We start from the raw sequence: 24,566 nt of genomic DNA on the forward strand, positions 1-24,566 counted from the left end.
CAGATATATAGAGCTGGTGTCATGTAACAGATATAGTGTTGGTGTGTTGTGCAAGTGGTTGCTGTAAGAGATATATGAGCTGTAATTGTGAGAGAGACACTGATGTGTGGTAGATTGGGCTCAAGAATTCTCACCAGGAAAAAACAGGAGGAAATAACTTGTCATAGAGGGGAAGCTGAGTTGGAGAGACTATTTCCAACTCCGACTGATAGTGCTTGTGTTTGTCACAGATACACATATCAAGCAACCAGTAAGTACTCATAACTTGCTCTTGTCATGCAATTTAAGTTACTGACTCACATAACTGAAACAGATACTTATGTTGACACAGTAGAGCAACACAGATGTGTGTAGGACATGGTTGAAACTTATGTTGGTACAGTAGAACATGGTTGAAACTGAGGTGCTTGCATTGGTAAGTAGAACATGGGTGAAACTGAAGTTACTTGTGTTGGTGCAGTAGAACATGGTTGGAACTTGAAATACTTGTGTTGGTACAGTAGAACATGTTTGAAACTGGAGGTACTTGTGTTGGTACAGTAGAACATGGTTGAAAGTGGAGGTACTTGTGTTGGTGCAGCAGAACATGGTTGAAAGTGGAGGTACTTGTGTTGGTACAGTAGAACACGGTTGAAAGTGGAGGTACTTGTGTTGGTACAGTAGAACACGGTTGAAACTGGAGGTACTTGTGTTGGTACAGTAGAACACAGTTGAAACTGGGTATAATGGTGTTGGTACACGGTTGAAACAGGAGGTACTTGTGTTGATGCAGCAGAACATGTTTGAAAGTGGAGATACTTGTGTTGATACAGTAGAACATGTTTGAAACTTGAAATACTTGTGTTGGTACAGTAGAACATGGTTGAAACTGGAGGTACTTGTGTTGGTACAGTAGAACATGGTTGAAAGTGGAGGTACTTGTGTTGGTACAGTAGAACATGGTTGAAAGTGGAGGTACTTGTGTTCGTACAGTAGAGCATGTTTGAAACTTGAAATACTTGTGTTGGTACAGTAGAACATGGTTGAAAGTAGAGGTACTTGTGTTGGTGCAGTAGAACATGGTTGAAACTGGAAGTACTTGTGTTGTTACAGTAGAACACGGTTGAAACTGGAGGTACTTTTGTTGGTACAAAAGAACACGGTTGAAAGTGGAGGTACTTGTGTTTGAACTGTAGAACATGGTTGAAAGTGGAGGTACTTGTGTTGATTCAGCAGAACATGTTTGAAACAGGAGGTATTTGTATTGGTACTATAGAACATCGTTGAAAGTGGAGGTACTTGTGTTGGTGCAGTAGAACTTGGTTGAAACTGGGTATACTTGTGTTGGTACAGTAGAACATGGTTGAAAGTGGAGGTACTTGTGTTGGTCCAGTAGAACATGGTTGAAACTGGGTATACTTGTGTTGGTACAGTAGAACACGGTTGAAACAGGATGTATTTGTATTGGTACTATAGAACATGGTTGAAACTGGAGGTGCTTGTGTTGGTGCAGTAGAACATGGTTGAAAGTGGAGGTACTTGTGTTGGTGCAGCAGAACATGTTTGAAATTGGAGGTACTTGTGTTCGTACAGTAGAACATGGTTGAAAGTGGAGGTACTTGTGTTGGTACAGTAGAACATGGTTGAAAGTGGAGGTACTTGTGTTGGTACAGTAGAACATGGTTGAAACTGGGTATACTTGTGTTGGTACAGTAGAACATGGTTGAAACTGGACATACTTGTGTTGGTACAATAGAACATGGTTGAAAGTGGAGGTACTTGTGTTCGTACAGTAGAACACGGTTGAAAGTGGAGGTACTTGTGTTGGTACAGTAGAACACGGTTGAAAGTGGAGGTACTTGTGTTGGTGCAGCAGAACACAGTTGAAACTGGGTATAATGGTGTTGGTACACGGTTGAAACAGGAGGTACTTGTGTTGATGCAGCAGAACATGTTTGAAAGTGGAGATACTTGTGTTGATACAGTAGAACATGTTTGAAACTTGAAATACTTGTGTTGGTACAGTAGAACATGGTTGAAACTGGAGGTACTTGTGTTGGTACAGTAGAACATGGTTGAAAGTGGAGGTACTTGTGTTGGTACAGTAGAACATGGTTGAAAGTGGAGGTACTTGTGTTCGTACAGTAGAGCATGTTTGAAACTTGAAATACTTGTGTTGGTACAGTAGAACATGGTTGAAACTGGAGCTACTTGTGTTGGTGCAGTAGAACATTGTTGAAACAGGAGGTATTTGTGTTGGTACAGTAGAACATGGTTGAAACTGGACATACTTGTGTTAGTGCAGTGGAACTGGTTGAAACTGGAGGTACTTGTGTTGGTACAGTAGAACATGGTTGAAACTGGAGGTACTTGTGTTGGTACAGTAGAGCATGGTTGAAATTGGAGGTACTTGTGTTGGTGCAGTAGAGCATGGTTGAAACTGGACATGCTTGTGTTGGTACAGTAGAACGCGGTTGAAAGTGGAGGTACTTGTGTTGGTGCAGCAGAACATGTTTGAAATTGGAGGTACTTGTGTTCGTACAGTAGAACACGGTTGAAACTGGAGGTACTTGTGTTGGTACAGCAGAACATGTTTGAAGTTGGAGGTACTTGTGTTGGTACAGTAAAACATGGTTGAAACTGGGTATACTTGTGTTGGTACAGTAGAACATGGTTGAAACTGGACATACTTGTGTTGGTGCAATAGAACATGGTTGAAACTGGAGGTACTTGTGTTGGTGCAGTAGAACTTGGTTGAAACTGGAAGTACTTGTGTTGGTGCAGTAGAACATGGTTGAAACTGGAAGTACTTGTGTTGGTGCAGTAGAACATGGTTGAAACTGGACATACTTGTGTTGGTGCAGTAGAACTTGGTTGAAACTGGAGGTACTTATGGTTGTAACATTGACACAGGTGTTTCTTAAAGGAGGACATCTCCTTCTGTGTCCTGTATGATTATAAGTTCATTGTGATGTCATAGTAACCCTGTAATCACTATTCACTTCCCCACCAAATGTAACCAGAATGTTGGACACACCCCCATGATGATCACTAGAGTCATCAGTAGCTCACAGACTCTGAGACATGTTTGGATGTTTTGATGAGCTTGTGACGGCTTCAGACAGCAGGTCACTGTCAACTGTGACACCTTGGTCTGGGCATGTGGTGTGGAGAGGTACACACCTTGGTCTGGGCATGTGGTGTGGAGCGGTACACACCTTGGTCTGGGCATGTGGTGTGGAGTGGTACACACCTTGGTCTGGACATGTGGTGTGGAGTGGTACACACCCAGACACATGCAGAGTGGTACTTGGTCTGAGCATGTGGTGTGGAGCGGTACACAGGTTCTACTGAAGTGAGGCCACAGCCCAGTCTGATCTCAACAAATCTCATTTTGTCTTGCATTTAAGACAGTAGGGTTCATTAGTAAATCAAGATTACATGTTGGTATGTGACGGACACTGCACCAATGATGGGTGTGTGGTGTATGTATGTGATGGGTGCACCATTGTGTGTTATCACTTTCAGTCTATAATACTGTGTGTTATCACTTTCAGTCTATAATACTGTGTGTTATCACTTTCAGTCTGTAATACTGTGTGTTATCACTTTCAGTCTATAATACTGTGTGTTATCACTTTCAGTCTATAATACTGTGTGTTATCACTTTCAGTCTATAATACTGTGTGTTATCACTCCAACTTCTGCTGCTGCATGTTATCCCCTCCAGTGTGTAATACCATGTTATATTCTTCATTGTATATAATGCTGTGTGTTATCTCTACCAATGTATAATTTTGTGTTATCTCCCCTAGAACATGGTTCAGGGTTTTGTCTCTGTGATGTATTGCCAAATGACTGTTGGGATATTTGCAGGTGACGAGGAGTGTTACCGTGATGGCGCCTCAACGTCAGGAAGGACTCTAACTGCTTGCCCCCAACTGGAGGACATGGACTCGGAGCGGCAGTTCCCCCCCTCCCCAAGGGACATGTACCATGGTCTCTATGAAACCATCCCAGCGAATGGACACAAGGTAACACCCAAGTAGTAAACTGAAAGGATGCGCAATTTTTTTGCAAGGACCAGTATAATTTTTTTTCTTTTTGACTAACACGCACATATTTCTTTGATTTAAGAGGTGCTGAGGTGTTATATTTTGTGTATTTTTATATCTTTTATTTTTTAGATTTAGTAAGAATGTGTTACACTAGTCAGAGTCTGTCATATTCTGTTATTTGCAGTTTTAGTCAATTTTAGTAAATCGAAATATATCAAAATATGTGTTATATTTCCTTTTCAGATGTAACTATTTGGACCAGATGAATTATAAATGTAAACTTATATACATATATATCTTTTCATTCAGTAATTTATATCACTACAGTGATAAGGAGTTTTTGAAGCGGTAAGAATGCATTACACTAGACACGTCAGCCCTTTTCTCGTGCCACAATGTAATCTATTTATCAGAAATATTTTTTGTGGGTTAAAGTTTATCGTTAAGTTTAAGGGTTAGGGTTTAGGGATAGGTTTAGGAATGGGGAAGGGGCCCAATTTTATATAGTAGGTAGATGTCTGGTGTAATGCACTAGTACCATTTGTTTTCCTTTTGCATTTTTAATACTTCAAATTGGGAGACCAAAAATGTCAAAAGTTAAATACACAATGAAATGTTTTAATGTAGAAATTTTGACGTCAACAACCATTTTCATTTTGAACCATATTGGCTCATTCCACACAACATGGTATCTTGTAGATTATGGAATAAGACGAGTACCAAATGGTATGGGGGCCATGTGGCAACCATCAGTAGATTAAAATCACCAGACACCAAGTCTACCCTTAACCTTCATAATTGTCCGTACACTTTACGTTCATGTCCGTGACGTCACAGGAAAGACTAGCTAAATTTGCACATTGTGCAATAGTGTGGGTGTAGCTCAGTCAGTTAGCTGTCCAGCTAACAATTCAAAATTTCACGGGTTCATGTCCGATGAGCTCTCAAAAGCTGGTTGCCTGTCTCAGTGACATGTGACCTACGGCAGAGAATGTCCTCACGAGAAATTGTGGTGCTGTGCCTTGAGATGGCTGCACTTGTTTCACTATGATGGCCTTGAGATGGCTGCACTTGTTTTGCTATGATGGCCTTGAGATGGTTGCACTTGTTTCGCTATGATGGCCTTGAGATGGCTGCACTTGTTTCGCTATGATGGCCTTGCGATGGTTGCACTTGTTTCACTATGATGGCCTTGAGATGGCTGCAGTTGTTTCGCTATGATGGCCTTGCGATGGTTGCACTTGTTTCACTATGATGGCTGCAGTTGTTTCGCTATGATGGCCTTGAGATGGTTGCACTTGTTTCACTATGATGGCCTTGCGATGGTTGCACTTGTTTCGCTTTGATGGCCTTGAGATGGTTGCACTTGTTTCACTATGATGGCCTTGCGATGGTTGCACTTGTTTCACTATGATGGCCTTGAGATGGTTGCACTTGTTTCGCTATGATGGCCTTGACATGGCTGCAGTTGTTTCGCTATGATGGCCTTGAGATGGTTGCACTTGTTTCACTATGATGGCCTTGCGATGGTTGCACTTGTTTCACTATGATGGCCTTGAGATGGCTGCACTTGTTTCGCTATGATGGCCTTGAGATGGCTGCAGTTGTTTCGCTATGATGGCCTTGCGATGGTTGCAGTTGTTTCGCTATGATGGCCTTGAGATGGCTGCAGTTGTTTCGCTATGATGGCCTTGAGATGGCTGCACTTGTTTCGCTATGATGGCCTTGAGATGGCTGCAGTTGTTTCGCTATGATGGCCTTGCAATGGTTGCACTTGTTTCACTATGATGGCCTTGAGATGGCTGCAGTTGTTTCGCTATGATGGCCTTGCGATGGTTGCACTTGTTTCACTATGATGGCCTTGAGATGGCTGCAGTTGTTTCGCTATGATGGCCTTGAGATGGTTGCACTTGTTTCACTATGATGGCCTTGAGATGGTTGCCACTGATTTACTATGACAGTTCTGAAATGGTTACATTGACGAGTGTGCACATTCCAGCCAGACTTCCTAGATATTCATGTTTCTAAATCCATGTTGTCTTTGTTTTGACTTATAGCAAATAAAATGTCAAAGCAATCAATTACTTATGAAAGTCTACATGTGACTGACACTTTATTTAGTGCCCCTCAAACCACTTTAGCCATTTTCTGTTATACTTGATTGTTGGTAATGGTGTGTAAGTGCTACAGTTGTATATGATTAGGGATGAGTTTACAGTGAGACATTGCCTGTTCTTGTATGAGATTTACAGTGAGACAGTGCCTGTGTGTGGATGAGATTTACAGTGAGACAGAGCCTGTTCTTGTATGAGATTTACAGTGAGACAGTGCCTGTGTGTGGATGAGATTTAAAGTGAGACAGAGCCTGTTCTTGTATGAGATTTACAGTGAGAGAGAACCTGTGTGGGGATGAGATTCACAGTGTGACAGTGCCTGTGTGTGGATGAAATTTACAGTGAGACATTGCCTGTGTGTGGATGAAATTTACTGTGAGACAGTGCCTGTGTGTGGATGAGATTTACAGTGAGACGTTGCCTGTGTGGGGATGAGATTTACAATGAGACAGTGCCTGTGTGTGGATGAGATTTACAGTGAGACAGTGCCTGTGTGTGGATGAGATTTACAATGAGACAGTGCCTGTGTGTGGATGAGATTTACAGTGAGACAGTGCCTGTGTGTGGATGAGATTTACAGTGAGACATTGCCTGTGTGTGGATGAGATTTACAGTGAGACATTGCCTGTGTGTGGATGAGATTTACAGTGAGACAGTGTCTGTGTGTGGATGAGATTCACAGTGAGACATTTCCTGTGTGTGGATGAGATTTACAGTGAGACAGAGCCTGTGTGTGGATGAAATTTACAGTAGGACTAGTTCCTCTGCTTGTATGAGATTTACAGCGGAACATAGCCTGTTTGAACACATTCTAGCAGCTGCAATGTTTGTTCCAGCATGTAGTAGTGAAACTTTGTTTTTCAAAATATATTGATTTTCACTTGCTCCTTTGGGCTCAGCCCCTATTACTGTGAGGGCCTTTGTGGGGAGGGAGTATGCAGGGATGATGTTTGTTTCCAACAATATGAACCAAAATGAATTTTGATGCTGGAAATATTTTTGCAAGGATCACTGTAATCACAATTGCAAAGGTTATGCATGAGTACTTTGGTGTACCATTAGATACTGTTTAGCTACGGAACAATTGAACCTGTCACCTCCTTGGTTTTGCATGATCTCAGATATTTTCACTGATACCATAAACTGATATCATCATGTCCCCAACCTTTTTCACATTGTATACAACAAACTGATGTCACCATGTGGCCAACCTATTTCAAATCGTGTACTATAAACTGATGTCACCATGTCCCCAACCTTTTTCACATTGTATACAACAAACTGAGGTCACCATGTCGCCAAGCTATTTCAAATCGTGTACCATAAACTGATGTCACCATGTCGCCAACCTTTTTCACATTGTATACAACAAACCGATGTCACCATGTCCCCAACCTATTTCAAATCGTGTACTATAAACTGATGTCACCATGTCCCCAACCTTTTCACATTGTATACAACAAACTGATGTCACCATGTCGCCAACCTATTTCAAATCGTGTACCATAAACTGATGTCACCATGTTCCCAACCTTTTTCACATTGTATACAACAAACTGATGTCACCATGTCGCCAAGCTATTTCAAATCGTGTACCATAAACTGATGTCACCATGTCCCCAACCTTTTTCACATTGTATACAACAAACTGATGTCACCATGTCGCCAACCTAGTTCAAATTGTGTACCATAAACTGATGTCACCATGTCACCATGTTGCCAACCTATTTCACATCATGTACAATAAACTAATGTCACCATGTCGCCAACCTATTTCACATCGTGTACAATAAACCAATGTCACCATGTCCCCAACCTATTTCACATCGTGTACAATAAACCGATGTCAACATGTCCCCAACATATTTCACATCGTGTACAATAAATCCATGTCACCATGTCGCCAACGTAGGTTCACAACATGCACGCTAAAGTAGTGTACACATGGCTGATACTGTTGTGTGCAGATGGCTGTTACTGTTGTGTACAGATAGCTGATATGGTTGTGTACAGACAGCTGATACTGCTGTGTACAGATAACTGTTACTGTTGGGTACGGACAGCTGATACTGTTGTGTACAGATGGCTGATACTGTTGTGTACAGACAGCTGATACTGTTGTGTGCAGACAGCTGATACTGTTGTGTGCAGATGGTGATATGTTTTGTGGTGTTGGGCTGTGTGAGATGTTCTGTGTAATGTGTCATGTGATGATGTGCTGTGTGATGATGTGTTGTGTAATGATGTGCCATGTAATGTGCTGTGTGATGATGTGCTGTTTGGTGATGTGCCATATGATGTTGTGCTGTGTGATGATGTGCTGTGTGAAGGTGCTTTTTGTGATGATGTGCCATGTGATGTAGTGTGTTATAATGTGGTGTGTGGTGTTGTGCTGTGGGATGATGTGCCATATGATGTTTTGATGTCTGACGATGTGCTGTGAGATGATGTGTTCTGTGATGAAGTGTGATGTGGCAATGTGTTCTGTGTTGTGATGTGCTGTGTGGGGATGTGCAGTGTGGTGATTTGCAGTGTGGTGTTGTAATTCTGACTAGATGACAGGAAGTGTTGCCATAATTAATTCCAGAAGAAATGGTTGACAGCTGGCTGAGAAGTGACTTCCCTGCCACACTGTCCAGCTTCCAAAAACAGTCAGTGTCAAATCAATACAGTTTTCAATTCTGCAAACTAGATTTGTCACAGCCAAGAGCTGTACTGTGAGAAACGATAAACCTCTTTTAGGAAGATGAACACAAATCTCCTTGATGAGTTCCTGCCATCCCCCTCTTCCCCCTCATTCACTCAGTCTGCATTGACGGCAAAAACTGCATGGACAGTAAGCTAGAGGCTGGTGCAGCCATTGTTGTGGTGTAGATGGTGGTGTTGGCGGCCAGCATGGATGACATGGGAGGTAGACTACATCACACACTGTTGTAGGCCAGGTGATGGGCAACTCAGCCAGTGTTTCAGTGGAGTATGCAGACAGCGGCCCTGGAGCAGCTCATTATGCTAAGGTTTGATGCAAGTGGACCGACATTCACTTTCTCTACATTTATTCTGTAGATTTTTAGTTTTATTGAATCCTAGTTTAGGCATTGCTTTGTCTTCCATGGCATGTGTTCTGTGCTGTGTGTTCCATACACACACCACAACACACTACGACCTGCTGTGATGTATCCATTGATGGAATACAGCCTTGGTTTAATGTGTACATACACCTTCTGTGGTGTATCCATTGATGGAATACAGCCTTGGTTTAATGTATACATACACCTTCTGTGGTGTATCCATTGATGGAATACAGCCTTGGTCTAATGTATACATACACCTACTGTGATGTATCCATTGATGGAATACAGCCTTGGTCTAATGTATACATACACCTTCTGCGATGTATCCATTGATGGAATACAGCCTTGGTCTAATGTATACATACACCTTCTGCGATGTATCCATTGATGGAATACAGCCTTGGTCTAATGTATACATACACCTACTGTGATGTATCCATTGATGGAATACAGCCTTGGTGTAATGTATACATACACCTTCTGTGATGTATCCATTGATGGAATACAGCCTTGGTCTAATGTATACATACACCTTCTGTGATGTATCCATTGATGGAATACAGCCTTGGTCTAATGTATACATATACATGCTGTGATGTATCTACTGATTGATTACTGCCTTGTTCTTGTGTATACATGCTCTTGCTGTGGTGTATCCATTGATTGAATACAACCATGTTCTAGCGTATGCACACACCTGCTGTGATGTATCCACTGCCTGAATCTGCCTTGTTCTGGTGTACACATCAGTGAGTGTGAAAACCAACAAGCTGTGCACCATGTTTCCTGTGGGGGGGCATTGATTGGTTGACCCAAGGCCGAATGTCCGGTTATTAAATGATAATCTGATGGGTTTGGGAATGTAATGACCTAATTATAATCAAATGGGGATCAGCAGTCTGATGTACTGTAGCTTCCATGACGAGGATTTGTGACTCTCGACCTTTATCTCTTCACATTGTTCGCTGCGACTCCATAAGAGGTGACATTATGTCTGTCTGCTGTCCTGGTTGGGAGGACTTCGAGGTGATTCCTTTCTTGGGGAGCTTTTACGATATCACTTCCTTGAGGATGTCTTGGTGGTCCATTCCTGGAATTTCTTGAACTGTTCTTTAGGGAGGTCTTGACTTTTACTTTTGATAAGAAAATCTGAAACTTTCTCTTACTTGAAGATTGTTTTGGTTCAAAATGTGACTTTTATAAGTGATTTCTATGTGTCAGTGTGTGTTGGTTACTGTAACTGTGTCACTCATGATCTAGTGGCTGCAGAAGCAAGCTTTACACTCATACAGTGGTGTCAACTGGAATCAGAGCTCACCCAAACTACCATATCATGTTGTAAAACTGCCTTTATTTTTTCGCACTTGGCTGTAGTACAACCATCACTTTAAAGTGTTATTGATCAATTTCTTCGGCACATCCACTCTACATTCAACAAACTACAGCAAGCATGATGGCAACCAATCTGTCATTGAGTGGACTAGAAATACCAGGCTTATGCAACAACCCCTTGTAGAAATACCAGGCTTATGCAACAACCCCATGTAGAAATACCAGGCTTATGCAACAACCCCATGTAGAAATACCAGGCTTATGCAACAACCCCTTGTAGAAATACCAGGCTTATGCAACAACCCCATGTAGAAATACCAGGCTTATGCAACAACCCCATGTAGTAATACCAGGTTTATGCAACAACCCCATGTAGAAATACCAGGCTTATGCAACAACCCCATGTAGTAATACCAGGCTTATGCAACAACCCCATGTAGTAATACCAGGCTTATGCAACAACCCCATGTAGAAATACCAGGCTTATGCAACAACCTCTTGTAGAAATACCAGGCTTATGCAACAACCCCATGTAGAAATACCAGGCTTATGCAACAACCCCATGTAGAAATACCAGGCTTATGCAACAACCCCATGTAGAAATACCAGGCTTATGCAACAACCCCTTGTAGAAATACCAGGCTTATGCAACAACCCCATGTAGAAATACCAGGCTTATGCAACAACCCCATGTAGTAATACCAGGCTTATGCAACAACCCCATGTAGTAATACCAGGCTTATGCAACAACCCCATGTAGTAATACCAGATTTATGCAACAACCACATGTAGAAATACCAAGCTTCTACTGTTTTCCCAGAAATTGTTGTAATTCTTTGTTACCTAATACTGATGATAGGTGCTACTTTATGTAGTGAGATACTCATGATTGAAAGCACATCTTGTAGACTTAAGAGTGAACCTTGGAGAGTTATCTCCCCTGGGATTAGCTGTTAGACATGACATACAATATACAGGACTTTGAAGAAAATTCAGTCAGGAGTTGGGACTGAGCACAAGACAGTGGTAGAGAGGCCAAAGAAGTTTGGTACTGAGGATCTCAGACAACATGGTCAGATTGTGAATAGGAGTAGCTGAAAAGCATTGAGGATATCAGGAAAGAGATGATTACTAGAGGAAGTCCCCAGGTATGTTCTGAAATCCTCAGACAAGAACTGCAAAGACTTAACTGGGTGAAAAAGCGTGGAATTCCCTCATCATTGATGAAAGATGCACAAAATGGAGGATATTTAAACTCATGAAGGTCTCACAAACCTTAAGACTGGGATAATATCTTCTTTTCTGATGAAAGATCTGTTTAGCTTTTCCTAAACTCTAAACTGAGACCTATCTACCAACTCCCAGATCATAGCCCAAAATGTCACATGTGGTGTGGGATAAATAGATGAAGGAACATAAATGATCACCTCCTTCCCATGACCCAAACACTGTATAAGATATATGGATTTTCCAGCATGATAATGGCCCAACATACACTGTGGTCTACACAGTGGTCAGTGATCAGTGGTTGTCCGATGAAAATGTTCAAGTTTTAGACCAGTCCAGCTACAGCCGAGATCTTAGTCTTAGTCTTAGTTACGCACAATTTGCTGCAAACTTTTATCCAAAACAGCCTCATCGTGATTATATACAGAATTAACAAAAAAAATTCACAATAATTACAAGCATAAAGTAATGCTGATGATAATGAACCCAGATGTATGGAGACTATCTCAGTAGTTGTCGCATGCATGATGACCGTTTCAAAATATTTGATGAATTTATAATGCAAATAGTAGATGGACTATTGATGGAGTTTATATCACTATTGAATAAAAAGAGACAGGTATGTTGTTTAGGTTGTATTCACAAAGTTATTGAGATACAAAGGGATATTTTAGGAGAAACACCAAAATGTAAACATGTATAAATGTAAACTTGAAAAAATGTTTACCGTGAATGATGTGAAATATTCTCGGCAAGGACTAATTCTGCAATTGGGATTAACAAAAAACAGTTGTGTATTGATGAATGAATGAGAGAGTTGAGTTTTATGCCACAATCAGCAATGTTCCAGCCATATGGCAGCAGTCTGTATATAATTCAGCAGTCTGTAAATAATTGAGTCTGGACCAGACAATCCAGTGATCAGCAACATGAGCACTGACCTGCAGAAATGGGAACCGACATGTGTGAACCAAGTCAGCAAGTGTGACCACCTGGTCCCATTAGTCACCTCTTATGACAGGCATGGGTTGCTGAAGGCCTATTATACCTTCACGGGTCAGTCTTGTATTAATGTTCAAGATAATCTTATCTTTGTTGATGAATTGAAGTGGTTTCATGCCAGATTTGATCATCATGATTTTACCACCAATACTGATAACATATATTCATGTTTAACCTCGTCTTATGATATCAAGAAGTGATGTTTTGTTGTCATTTAAAAAGGCAATTCCTTCAGCCCTGATAAGACTACCTGTAAACCAGCACTTGGATTTGAAACAAGGCCTGATCACCAGCACCTTGTAGAGAGACATGGCCTATACTCCAACACCTTGTAGTGAGACCTGGTCTGTACATCAACACCTTGTAGAGACACTTGGTCTGTACTACAACACTTTGTAGTGAGACTTGGTCTGTACATCAACACCTTGTAGTGAGACATGGCCTGTACTCCAACACCACGTAGTGAAACCTGGTCTGTACACCAACACCTTGTAGAGAGACTTGGTCTGTACACCAACACCTTGTAGTGAGACTTGGTCTGTATATCAACACCTTGTAGTGAGACTTGGTCTGTATATATCTAATTATCACCTTGTAGAGAGATTTGGTCTGTGCACCAACACCTTGCAGTGAGACTTGGTCTGTACACCAACACCTTGTAGTGAGACTTGGCCTATACTCCGACACCTTGCAGAGAGACTTGGTCTGTATACCAACATCTTATAGTGAGACTTGGCCTATATTCCAACACCTTGTAGAGAGACCTGGTCTGTCTACCAACACCTTGTAGAGAGATCTGGTCTGTACACCAACACCTTGTAGTGAGACTTGGCCTATACTCCAACACCTTGTAGAGAGACCTGGTCTGTACATCAACACCTTGTAGAGAGACCTGGTCTGTACATCAACACCTTGTAGTAAGACTTGGTCTGTCTACCAACACCTTGTAATGAGACCTGGTCTGTACTCCAACACCTTGTAGTGAGACCTGGTCTGTACACCAACACTTTGTAGAGAGACTTGGTCTGTACACCAACACTTTGTAGTGAGACTTGGTCTGTACAGCAACTCCTTGTAGTGAGACTTGACCTATACTCCAACACCTTATAGAGAGACTAGGGGTCCGTTTCACAAAGCCCTCTTACAGGTCCGACCTCGTAAAGCAGGTTGTAGACCATCTCGTATATTTTTACCCCGTTTCACAAAGACCTCGTACATTTACACTGTGTCGTAAACAGCCACAAATTTAGGACCCCGACTGACCTGTCGTAAATGCTTTAGGAGGTTGTAAACACTACTAGTACAAAGATGGCGTCAGCGACTATAGTACAGCAAAAGATTAAAACACACTAACTAATAAGGCCTAAGAAATTTTGAGATCATGATTCGAAGCATTATTTGGTGTACAGTATAATTTCAAATGTGAAAAATCGGATAATTACTATGATTATTTAATTTAGAAATAACATGCCAACGATCACTGATATCAGTTTTTAGGTTATTTCCAGTGATAAATCTGAAACACAGTCAATGAACCTAGAACCGGTTGGGATGCTTTCGAAACTATACTCACACGAACGTCTAAGTGAGCTTTCCACCATATTAGATTGTGTTTACAAAATCTCGTTTCGCGAAGGTCTGTATTGAGACGCCCATTACATCACGAATATTCCATAGTCAGCTGTGACAAATGCATCAATAAATTACTGATACACGTTAACATGATGTTACATCTGGTCTTTGCCACCAATACCAACAGTCTAGATAAAATAAAACGAAACATACTAGGGGTGAAAACAAAGACTGCGCTAGTTTGAAACGTAACCAAACAATATTCAGATTTTACATTGTGTAGCACTTTATAAACAAATACCAACATCCAGCCAGCTCTCCATTTCTTTGAATGGCTCAATACCTGTATGCATAGAAAGAGTATCACAGCAGGAAAGAGGAAATTAAAAACGGATACAATGCAAAGATTTGATACTTCATAAGTATTTGTCAAAATTTTCGGGCAGCTTGACGCCGTAACAGAAGCAAAATCATGCAGAACAACAGTAATTATCAGTGTTTCTGGTTTCGTCTCTTACTTACAGTGAAAACGATGAAAACATTTAACAACACACAGATAGTGAGAGTCATTCTGATTACTTACATATCATATTTATGCTCAAACGATCCCTGAATCGAAGGAAGAGTCCTTGCAAAATCCTGTGTACCCTTGTCAGCGAAGCTGCCATTTTGTAAGAAATCGATCATCGGTTGTGATGTCATGCGTCAACATTGTTGTACATATTTGGCCATTTCTTTGAGGTAAAGGTCGGATGGACAAGAGTGAACAAAAAAGTTTCCGATAACATTTTCAGTACTATGAAGTATATTTACCGTATGGTCCAAACATTTTTTCATGGAACTAATTTCAGTATCTATCTTTTAGAGTTGTGACGATACAGGTTTATTGCGATATGATACGCTATGTCTCATGATACACTGTCTGTTTGGAAATAAATGAATTTGTTCATACATTTGATAACATGATATGATTGTGACATTTCAGTGACTCTGGAATCTGTAAACCTTGAAGAAAGAATCATCAATGAAGCATCACAATCACCATTTAATGAACAAATGAAAACAAATGTATGATACAGTCTTGCCTTCACTTGCTTCCATCAACATGATAGAATAAAAATGATGAACAACACATCCGTGAATCACACATCTTTCTGTTACAAATCTGAAATTACGATCAGCTGTAAACATTCAAACAAGTGAACTTGGCGAACAACGGCCTGAACTGTAAACTGAAGACTCCTGAGTCCTGAGTATTTCTAATTCAATTTAAACTTGTACGTGAGGAACAAATTCTATGAGTAGGTGTCGGTTGGGAAGACACTGTAACATTAATGTTGCTGACGGAAATTCAGAAGTATCTTTGTAAGATTCTTCCTTTAGGAAAATCATCCTGTCAAGATGTTTCCCACTCAGGTTGGACATTTGAGCAGTGACATCACCAGCAGTTGAAAAACCAACAGAAATGTAGGTGACCTTTCAGCAAGTTTGTATCGTTTGTGAATTGATACACATGGATTGCATCGATATATTGTATCATCTGATTTTAATATCACGATTCCAGTATCGATATATCGTCACAACTCTACTCTACCTTTAGCCTTGTTCAATGTCACATCAAACGTGGATGTAGGGTATACGTTTTTATTCTTGGAAAGTTTCTGATTGAATAAAAGTTACGAAAGAAGCTGATACATTGAGCGCGTGGAACATATTTAAACCTTTACACAAGGTAAATGTACTTTAGTTCCTCTGATGTACAATATTCAATACATTGGGACTAATATTGCAGTATTATATGGACAGGCTAATGGACAGCGTTTAATTCAAACCTTATACATAACCTGATAATATTCATGGAAATTATTCATACACTTTATCTTGTGATTTCCAATGGAATATAGTGAGAGAATCCAATTATTACGATAAGATAACTTGTATCTTCAATTAAAAACATGGCATTTACATTGTTACTAAAACTGTGTTTCTATTTTGAAATACTTTAGGAATACCAAGACATGCAGGTGCCTGTTTGGTCTCGCTGTATGCGTTGCTATGCAACAAAGTACACCTTAAACAATATGCGACATGGATTTAGGACCCCGTGGTATGACATGGACGTCTTTGTGAAACAGTCGTAAAGGAGATGGGAAGAGGGTCGTAAACAAGGTCGTATGAGATATGACCTCATAAATTTAGGAGGCTTTTGTGAAACGCAGCCTTGGTCTTTATACCAACACCTTGTAGAGAGACCTGGTCTGTACTCCAACACCTTGTAGTGAGACTTGGCCTATACTCCAACACCTTGCAGTGAGACTTGACCTATGCTCCAACACCTTGTAGTAAAACTTGATCTGAACACCAACACATAAAAGTTACTGGGCCTAAACACTTACATCTTGTAGCTCAGCTTGTTGTTTAGTTGCTCAGAGGATGATAAGATACTAATCTGATCTGTATTTCCAGGTGGACAAACGTCATCCCCCAAGTGTTCCTGAACGTGCACCGGAAACTAGACTGTCCACCTTCTCCCCACGGGTAAGTTATGGACAGACAGACAGACAGACAGACATGTGGATATGGAGAACACACCTGCACACACAGACAGACGTGTTGATATGGAGAACACACCTGCACAGACAGACATGTTGATATGGAGAACACACCTGTATCGTATTCAAGTATTGAAAGTATTGAGATCATGATGGTGTTCATGCAATGGACTAAGAATAGTCTCATGGAGAGTAGGTGTACCAGAATGTGTGTCTATTAGGGGTCTGTTGGGTGGAGATCTTGAGAATAGTCTCATGGAGAGTAGGTGTTGTGGAATGTGTGTCTACTGGGGGGCTGTTGGGTGGAGATCTTGAGAACAATTTCATGGCAAGTATAGCATGTGTGTCTTTAGGGTGGTCTCTTGGGTGGAGATCTTGGGAACAGTCTCATAGAGAGTAGGTGTTATAGCATGCGTGTCTTTAGGGGGGTCTGTTGGGTTGAGATGTTGAGAAGAATCTCATGGCGAGTAATTGTTATAGCATGTGTGTCTTTAGGGGGGCCTGTTGGGTTGAGATGTTGAGAACAATCTCATGGTGAGTAGGTGTTATAGCATGCATGTCTTTAGGGGAGCCTGTTGGGTTGAGATGTTGAGAACAATCTCATGGCGAGTAGGTGTTATAGCATGTGTGTCTTTTGGATGGAGATCTTGTAAACAGGAGCGCTTGTAGGATGTATGTTTTCTGGACATCTTGTTAGATCTCATTGTGTGTTGATCATTGTGACCTACATGTCTGTTGTAGCACTTCCTCTAAAGCAGTTTGGGGTGAACGAACTCCAATATGAAACCTCCACTGTTATTGATCTGGGGAGCAGTTCAGGGGATCCTTTTACAAGACATGGATAATTCAGGAATATCAGCCTTGTAGCAAGTACACATTTCAAGTATGATCTGCCATGTGCAAGTCCAGTGTACATGTGTTTCTTCTGATGGTCAACCAACTTACATCTGATGGTCAACAAACTTACATCTGATGGTCAACCAACTTACATCTGATGGGCAGCCAGCTTGCTTCTGATTCAGTTCTTTTGATGACCAGCATGCGGACAGTGTTTAACTCTGGTTATGTGGGATGGTGGGGTAGTCTTGTGGTTACAGTGTTTGCTTGTCATGCTGAAGACCCTAATGTTTGATTCCCCACATCGGTACAATGTGTGAAGCCAATTTCTGGCATACTCCACCATGCTGGAATAATGCTAAAATGTACCCACTGTCTGGTCAATCTAAAAGTGAAAACATCCAACTACTAGTATGTTGTGCCAAGCCGCATCAAGTGGTAGTAACTGGAAGAAGCCAGTAGGGTACAAACACCAACAAATAGCACTGTTAATGAAGCCAATAAACAAAGGGTAGTAAGCAGTAACAAGCAGATAGGGTGCTTTGATAGTCAATAGTTCCATTAATTCTCCAATGGTATGTAGTATCCTTGGTCTTTGTTTCCTTGTCTTGTTTTCCACTCCCTGAGAATCTGATTTACTCACATGGGTCACTCAGCAGACAGTCCCACGTAATGGTGGAGTTACCTCTTTTTGTTCTCAGCTCCTTTAGGATGTGTGTTTCACACTCTTATATTTTACTTTCAGTTCTGGATACTATTCTGTAGGTCAAAATACCTATAGATACGGTATTTCTTGCTCTTTATTTGTATTACTTATCTTCTTACTGTAGATTCTGCTAGCATGGATTCAGGGGTTGGTTTAGAAAAGAAACCTGACCTTTGATCTGGGTTGTAACGTTAATCTCATTGGAATCAAGTTTTGATGATTTGGTTCCTGGTATGTCAACATGTCATTGAAACTGCTTCAGATTAGACAGGGCCTCCTTTAACAAAGCCTTTCAAAGGCACTAAATAAGAGGAGTTAACTTTGTCAAAGCATGCTTTGTGAAAGGAGCCCCAGATTAGAGAGAGTGTTACCAAGCAACATTCATGTCAGTCAATAGATAGTAATCTGAATGCAGCATAAAAACAACTGAGCTCTGTTTAACTGTTCAGTGTTAGTTTGTCAACTTTTTCCTGTATGAAACACTAGGTGACATGTCCAGAATGTGTCACACAGGGAAGTACGAGTGTGCTCGTGACACATTTCCTCATCTCACCCTGGAATATTGCTGTTGTTTCAGTCTTCCTCTGCTTCGTCCGGCATCTACAACGAACCTGACGACACCAGTACTCAGTGGCAGACGTCTACTCCAACGTCCCCACGAGTCAAAACAAAACTCATTCATGGAATTCAGCAAGGATCTCCGAGGCATCAGGAAAACAAACCCTTTTCATATGGAGTAAGCTTCCCCACATCACCAAAACACCAAAGTCAAGGACACTGTAATGGTAGTGACTTGAATGGCCAGCGGGGTCGCACAGGCTCAACAGGTAGCTCTCACTCAAGTGAAAACCCTTACGCTAGATGGATTCATCTTGATCAGGAGGAATCAGATTTACCTCCCTTTCCAGTGGACAGTCAGCCTGCCTACCAGCAAGTACACTGTGTTCCAAACTCTTCTGTGTATGATGGACATTCACCTACACCTCCCTATGGATTGCACAGTTCACAATACACGCCTCACACAGGACGAGTAAACCCAGTGCCCCCTCCTGTGCCCCCGCCAAACCCTTGCCACAGCACAGTCCCTGTGAATGTGTCCTCACAGATCCAGCAGCTGAAGAACAATGCCATTAGTAGCCACCCCCAGTTTCCCCACCCCCAGTCACCCCGCAGTCCCGGCTCCCCTAAGATGGTTACCAAACTCCACAGTCTGAAAGTTGGCCCCAAGATTCCAGATCAGAGTATGAAAATGGAACACCCTGTTCCTCCACCGCCAAATTTTCCTGCACCACCTCCACCCGTGTCCCCACAAGATCGATACCAAGCTGTGGTACAGGATAGAACAAGGGGTAGATCTCCTTCACCCCCACTGCCCCCACCCCCACTTGATGGCACCATCAATCGAGGTATGTCTGCTGTGCCCCCACCCCCTCCCCCAATATCCACCATACCCACCAGCAATGCCAAGGCTACCCGTGCCAAGGAAAGAGATGTTACCCGACCTAACCCACCAGCACAAAATGGGGACGAGGTCAAGGCCACACAGCTGATGGCAGAGATTGGCAATATCAAACTGAAGAGAGTCAACAGCCCCCAGGGTAGGTCATGCTTACCTCCACATTGACCTTTGTCCCATGACTGACTGGTGTGTAAATGATGGTCCTGTATCAATTCCATTCCCAGGTGTTAATCCCCACCCTGTGTCTGCTCCAATCTCAGGTGTTAATCCCCACCCTGTGTCTGCTCCAATCTCAGGTGTTAATCCCCACCCTGTGTCTGCGCCACTTTCAGGTGTTAATCCCCACCCTGTGTCTGCTCCACTCTGAGGTGTTAATCCCTACCCTGTGTCTGCTCCACTCTGAGGTGTTAATCCTCACCCTGTGTCTGCTCTGCTCTCAGGTGTTAGTCCCCACCCTGTGTCTGCTCCACTCTCAGGAGTTAATCCCCACCCTTCTATCTTGCTATATAGATGACTGCTGTGTCTGTTGCAGCAGCTGTCCCTGTGCCACCAATGCAGCCAGTGATGGACAACAGTGGTGGTTCCTCCCCGCTCAACTTCCGCCTCCGCCCTACTCCCAATGCTGTGGACATCTACAAGGATGGTGAGCTAACATGTGTCTGCCTGATTAGTGTGTATATGTCTGCCTGGTGAGTTAACATTTATCTGCCTGGTGAGTCTACATGTCTCTGCCTGGTGAATTATCATGTGCCTACGTGGTGAGGTAACATGTGTCTGCCTGGTGATTGATTATAATTGTGTCTGCCTGATGAGTTTACATGTGCCTCTCTGATGAATGTACACATGTATTTGGTGAGTTGTCATGTGTCTGCTTGGGGAGTTGTCATGTGTCTGCTTGGGGAGTTGTCATGTGTCTGCTTGGGGAGTTGTCATGTGTCTGCCTGATGACTTCGGCCACTGAGTGTTTGTTGAACACAGCTGATTAGTCTGAAAGAATGTACTGATACATCAGTACAGATATGTCAGTATAGGATGTGTCAATATGGATATGTCAGTACAAATACATCAGTATGAATATGTCAGTACATGTATTAATAACTCAGTACGAATACATCAGTCTGACATTTATTTTGTTTGCCTTCTTCCTGCAACTTGTTTCACAATCCACAGGTTCACCTTGAATTAAATTTTAAATCCATGATTTTGTGCCGTCTTTCTTCCTTGTGGTCCTCCAAACACTCTTACCAGGAGTAAGCTCCCCTGATGGAGAGAAAGTCTCAGAATTTTATATGTGGTCCTCATAAATGCATGTATGTACTTGTTCTCTGAACAAACGTTTCTTGAAAAATTTCTTGGGTTTCGTTTTCTTGTATTGGTTGAAACTCCAAGGCATGAAAAAACATATTTCTTCCTCCCCAGGGGCTGAAAAGTAATTGCTGGTTGATAAAGCAATGTTTAAAGTGTTTAGAGAGGCACCCATGTCCAGATACACATTTCCTGACATGTTGCTGTACTAGATGTCCTGTGTCCACAGTCAAAGCCACCCTTTCCTGATGCATGGCAGTCAGACATGGAATGGCCAGTGACTCTTTGTTTCAGATGAAAAGTTGCCTCAGTCATTCCACCACTTTGAGGTCATGAAGGATTTGAATGAGGGATTTCTTCACTCCAGTATCTAGAGTGTTTAGGCTATTCTTAAAGGAATGGACTCCCATGTGTCTGATCTTCACTCCAGTATCAAGAGCATTTGGGCTATTCTTAAAGGAATGGACTCCTATGTGTCTGATAAAAGAAAAGGAACAAGTCAAATCCCCTTCCCTTGATGCTGGATTTCAAGACTTTGCATTTAAAATAGCTGAAAATCTAATGGAGAGTCAGGAATTTTGATGACAGTTTAAGGCTAAATCACAATATTCAAGGTCTGTTGGATTACAAATTACTATTGAAACTGGGATGATTCATCACTTGTAAGATACTATACAGGTGATGCACAGCTATTTAGGCAGTATGACAAAGGTGGTCTTTGATTCCCAGTACCTACTACTCTGAGTCAAATCCCAAATCCTTTGGTACACACTACTGAGAAGGGATCACTTACATTCATCCATCTGATTAGATACCGGGAACACACTATATTGGCACTCCAACGCCGATAAACTTTTTAATGGGAAATGTAGAGAGTCATGGGAAGTCCGAACATCAGAGGAAGTTGGGACATTCCACAGACTGGGAGGGTGGATCCCCGACATGACAGCAGAAACAAGAACAAGTTAAAGGTTATGATGACAGCCATAGACACTCAACCACGGTTCCCTCTCTCATAGTCCTCATCAACCACGTTCGTCTCACTCTAGTGGTCCTCATCAACCATGGTTCTCTCTCTAGTGGTCCTCATCAACCAGGGTTTTTCTCTCTCGTAGTCCTCATCAACAAGGGTTCTTCTCTCTCTAGTGGTCCTCATCAACCAGGCTTCTTCTCCCTAGTGGTCCTCATCAACCAGGCTTTTTTTCTCTCTCGTGGTCCTCATCAACCAGGGTTCTTCTCTCTCGTAGTCCTCATCAACCAGGCTTCTTCTCTCTCATAGTCCTCATCAACCAGGCTTCTTCTCACTTGTAGTCCTCATTAAGCACGGTTCTTCTCTCTAGTAGTCCTCATCAACCAGGGTTCTTCTCTCTCGTAGTCCTCATTAAGCAGGGTTCTTCTCTCTCGTAGTCCTCATCAACCAGGGTTCTTCTCTCTCTAGTGGTCCTCATCAACCAGGCTTCTTCTCCCTAGTGGTCCTCATCAACCATGGTTCTATCTCTAGTGGTCCTCATCAACCAGGGTTTTTCTCTCTCGTAGTCCTCATCAACCAGGGTTCTTCTCTCTCTAGTGGTCCTCATCAACCAGGCTTCTTCTCCCTAGTGGTCCTCATCAACCAGGCTTTTTTTCTCTCTCGTGGTCCTCATCAAGCAGGGTTCTTCTCTCTCGTGGTCCTCATCAACCAGGCTTCTTCTCTCTCATAGTCCTCATCAACCAGGCTTCTTCTCTCTTGTAGTCCTCATTAAGCAGGGTTCTTCTCTCTAGTAGTCCTCATCAACCATGGTTCTTCTCTCTAGTGGTCCTCATTAAGCAGGGTTCTTCTCTCTCGTAGTCCTCATCAACCATGGTTCTTCTCTCTCGTAGTCCTCATTAAGCAGGGTTCTTCTCTCTCGTAGTCCTCATCAACCAGGGTTCTTCTCTCTCTAGTGGTCCTCATCAAGCAGGCTTCTTCTCCCTAGTGGTCCTCATCAACCAGGCTTTTTCTCTCTCGTGGTCCTCATCAACCAAGGTTCTTCTCTCTCTAGTGGTCCTCATCAAACAGGGTTCTTCTCTCTAGCGGTCCTCATCAAGCAGGGTTCTTCTCTCTAGTAGTCCTCATCAACCAGGCTTCATCTCTCTCATAGTCCTCATCAACCAGGCTTCTTCTCTCTTGTAGTCCTCATTAAGCAGGGTTCTTCTCTCTAGTAGTCCTCATCAACCATGGTTCTTCTCTCTCGTGGTCCTCATGAAGCAGGGTTCTTCTCTCTCGTAGTCCTCATCAACCATGGTTCTTCTCTCTCGTAGTCCTCATTAAGCAGGGTTCTTCTCTCTCGTAGTCCTCATCAACCAGGGTTCTTCTCTCTCTAGTGGTCCTCATCAAGCAGGCTTCTTCTCCCTAGTGGTCCTCATCAACCAGGCTTTTTCTCTCTCGTGGTCCTCATCAACCAATGTTCTTCTCTCTCTAGTGGTCCTCATCAAACAGGGTTCTTCTCTCTAGCGGTCCTCATCAAGCAGGGTTCTTCTCTCTCGTAGTCCTCATCAACCAGGCTTCTTCTCTCTCGTAGTCCTCATTAAGCAGGGTTCCTCTCTCTAGTAGTCCTCATCAACCATGGTTCTTCTCTCTCTCGTGGTCCTCATCAACCAGGGTTTTTCTCTCTCGTAGTCCTCATCAACCAGGCTTCTTCTCTCTCGTAGTCCTCATTAAGCAGGGTTCTTCTCTCTAGCGGTCCTCATCAACCATGGTTCTTCTCTCTCTCGTGGTCCTCATCAACCAGGCTTCTTCTCTCTCGTAGTCCTCATTAAGCAGGGTTCTTCTCTCTCGTAGTCCTCATTAAGCAGGGTTCCTCTCTCTAGTAGTCCTCATCAACCATGGTTCTTCTCTCTCTCGTGGTCCTCATCAACCAGGGTTTTTCTCTCTCGTAGTCCTCATCAACCAGGCTTCTTCTCTCTCCTAGTCCTCATTAAGCAGGGTTCTTCTCTCTCGTAGTCCTCATCAACCAGGGTTTTTCTCTCTCGTAGTCCTCATCAACCAGGGTTCTTCTCTCTCGTAGTCCTCATCAACCAGGGTTCTTCTCTCTCTAGTGGTCCTCATCAACCAGGCTTCTTCTCCCTAGTGGTCCTCATCAACCTGGCTTTTTTTCTCTCTCGTGGTCCTCATCAACCAGGGTTCTTCTCTCTAGTAGTCCTCATCAACCAGGCTTCTTCTCTCTCATAGTCCTCATCAACCAGGCTTCTTCTCTCTTGTAGTCCTCATTAAGCAGGGTTCTTCTCTCTAGTAGTCCTCATCAACCATGGTTCTTCTCTCTCGTAGTCCTCATTAAGCAGGGTTCCTCTCTCTAGTAGTCCTCATCAACCATGGTTCTTCTCTCTCTCGTGG

At 42.4% G+C, this 24,566-nt stretch overlaps 1 protein-coding gene across 3 annotated transcripts in view; it reads left to right on the forward strand.

Moving 5' to 3' along the window:
• Nucleotides 1-24,566, forward strand: part of LOC137280690 (unconventional myosin-XVI-like) — a 236,700-nt gene that overhangs the window by 144,711 nt on the left and 67,423 nt on the right. For 2 of the 3 annotated variants that reach the window (XM_067811903.1, XM_067811904.1), the window contains exons 29-32: nucleotides 3,856-4,013; nucleotides 16,822-16,893; nucleotides 19,028-20,048; nucleotides 20,442-20,552. In XM_067811903.1, the coding sequence (XP_067668004.1) occupies nucleotides 3,856-4,013; nucleotides 16,822-16,893; nucleotides 19,028-20,048; nucleotides 20,442-20,552 (1,362 nt within the window). The remainder of the gene's footprint in view (nucleotides 1-3,855; nucleotides 4,014-16,821; nucleotides 16,894-19,027; nucleotides 20,049-20,441; nucleotides 20,553-24,566) is intronic. The other variant, XM_067811906.1, reaches the window with a different exon arrangement.

Source organism: Haliotis asinina, chromosome 4 (genome assembly GCF_037392515.1).
Source record: "Haliotis asinina isolate JCU_RB_2024 chromosome 4, JCU_Hal_asi_v2, whole genome shotgun sequence".
In the NCBI taxonomy this organism is placed as follows: domain Eukaryota; kingdom Metazoa; phylum Mollusca; class Gastropoda; order Lepetellida; family Haliotidae; genus Haliotis; species Haliotis asinina.